At 58.4% G+C, this 1,002-nt stretch overlaps 1 protein-coding gene across 1 annotated transcript in view; it reads left to right on the top strand.

The window, feature by feature from the left end:
- The first annotated feature begins 428 nt into the window (after positions 1 to 428).
- Positions 429 to 1,002, top strand: part of LOC116831972 (anion exchange protein 2-like) — a 7,968-nt gene continuing 7,394 nt past the window's right edge. The window contains exon 1 of the mRNA XM_075061416.1: positions 429 to 437. Coding sequence (XP_074917517.1) covers positions 429 to 437 — 9 coding nt within the window. The remainder of the gene's footprint in view (positions 438 to 1,002) is intronic.

Below are 1,002 nucleotides of genomic sequence, written 5' to 3'. Positions count from 1 at the left end.
CACCACACCTCACTGGGGCTGCTCTCCCCCAGCGTGAGGGACAGGCTGAGCTCTGGCATGGGGAGGGGAGAGGAGACACAGGGCTCCATCGTGTGGGAGGGAGATGCAAAGCTTCATGGGGGGGGGAAAGACGTAGGGCTCCATCAAGTGGGGGGAGACACAGGGCTCCATTGTGGAGGGGTGAGATGCAGGGCTCCATTGTGGGGGGGAGACGCAGGGCTCCATCGTGTGTGGGGGGAGACGCAGGGCTCCATCGTGCCGGGGGGAGACACAGAGGTCCATCGTGTTGGTGGGGAGATGCAGGGCTCCATCGTGCGGGGGGGGAGATGCAAAGCTTCATGGGGGGGGGAACTCGTGACACTGCCTGCCGTCCCCCTGCCCCCCAGAGTACACCCCATTCTTCTTCTGCATCTTTTACTTTTACGCCCATGCGTACGGTAAATTGTTTATCGTCATGAAATGTTCTTGATTGGTGGAGAGAGAGGAGAATGGGTGGCGAAGCAAGTGGATCTACTTTTTGAGAAACCAGGGAGAATTAAACAAATTTGTTGCTTATTGGCCTACCGACAGCATTGTGAAGGCATAAGTTGACAGCGTATGTCTCGGTAAAATTTCACTACCTATCCGATGGTGGCCCGAGATTGCTCATCTGAGGAAGACATGCGTCAACTCTCACCCCCAAGCCAGGCAGGACTGCTATCGGGGCCGCAGCCTCCTCGGCTCTCCCCTTTGGGAGCCAGATTGTTCTCAGGGCAAGAAGTCACCACAGGCTTTTCACTCTGGGTCTCTCCTTGGCATCGCATCCTCTGCCCTCCGTGCGCTTCCCAATGCGAGTCGCCCCAGCGGTCCTGGGAAGCCAGGGGTCCTGCCCCCCCTGCACAGTCAGGCGGGTACTCTCAGCCAAGCCAGTAACGCAAGCACCCGGTCTTATTCGAGACAGGACAGGGTCTAAACGCTTTAGGTACAGAGCGGACCTGGCCGGCGTCCTTCTGGGAGCAGTGA

This window comes from Chelonoidis abingdonii, unplaced genomic scaffold (assembly GCF_003597395.2).
Source record: "Chelonoidis abingdonii isolate Lonesome George unplaced genomic scaffold, CheloAbing_2.0 scaffold0607, whole genome shotgun sequence".
Lineage (NCBI taxonomy): Eukaryota > Metazoa > Chordata > Testudines > Testudinidae > Chelonoidis > Chelonoidis abingdonii.
Note: the sequence above shows the minus strand (reverse complement) of the source record. Positions and strands in the feature narration are given on the sequence as shown.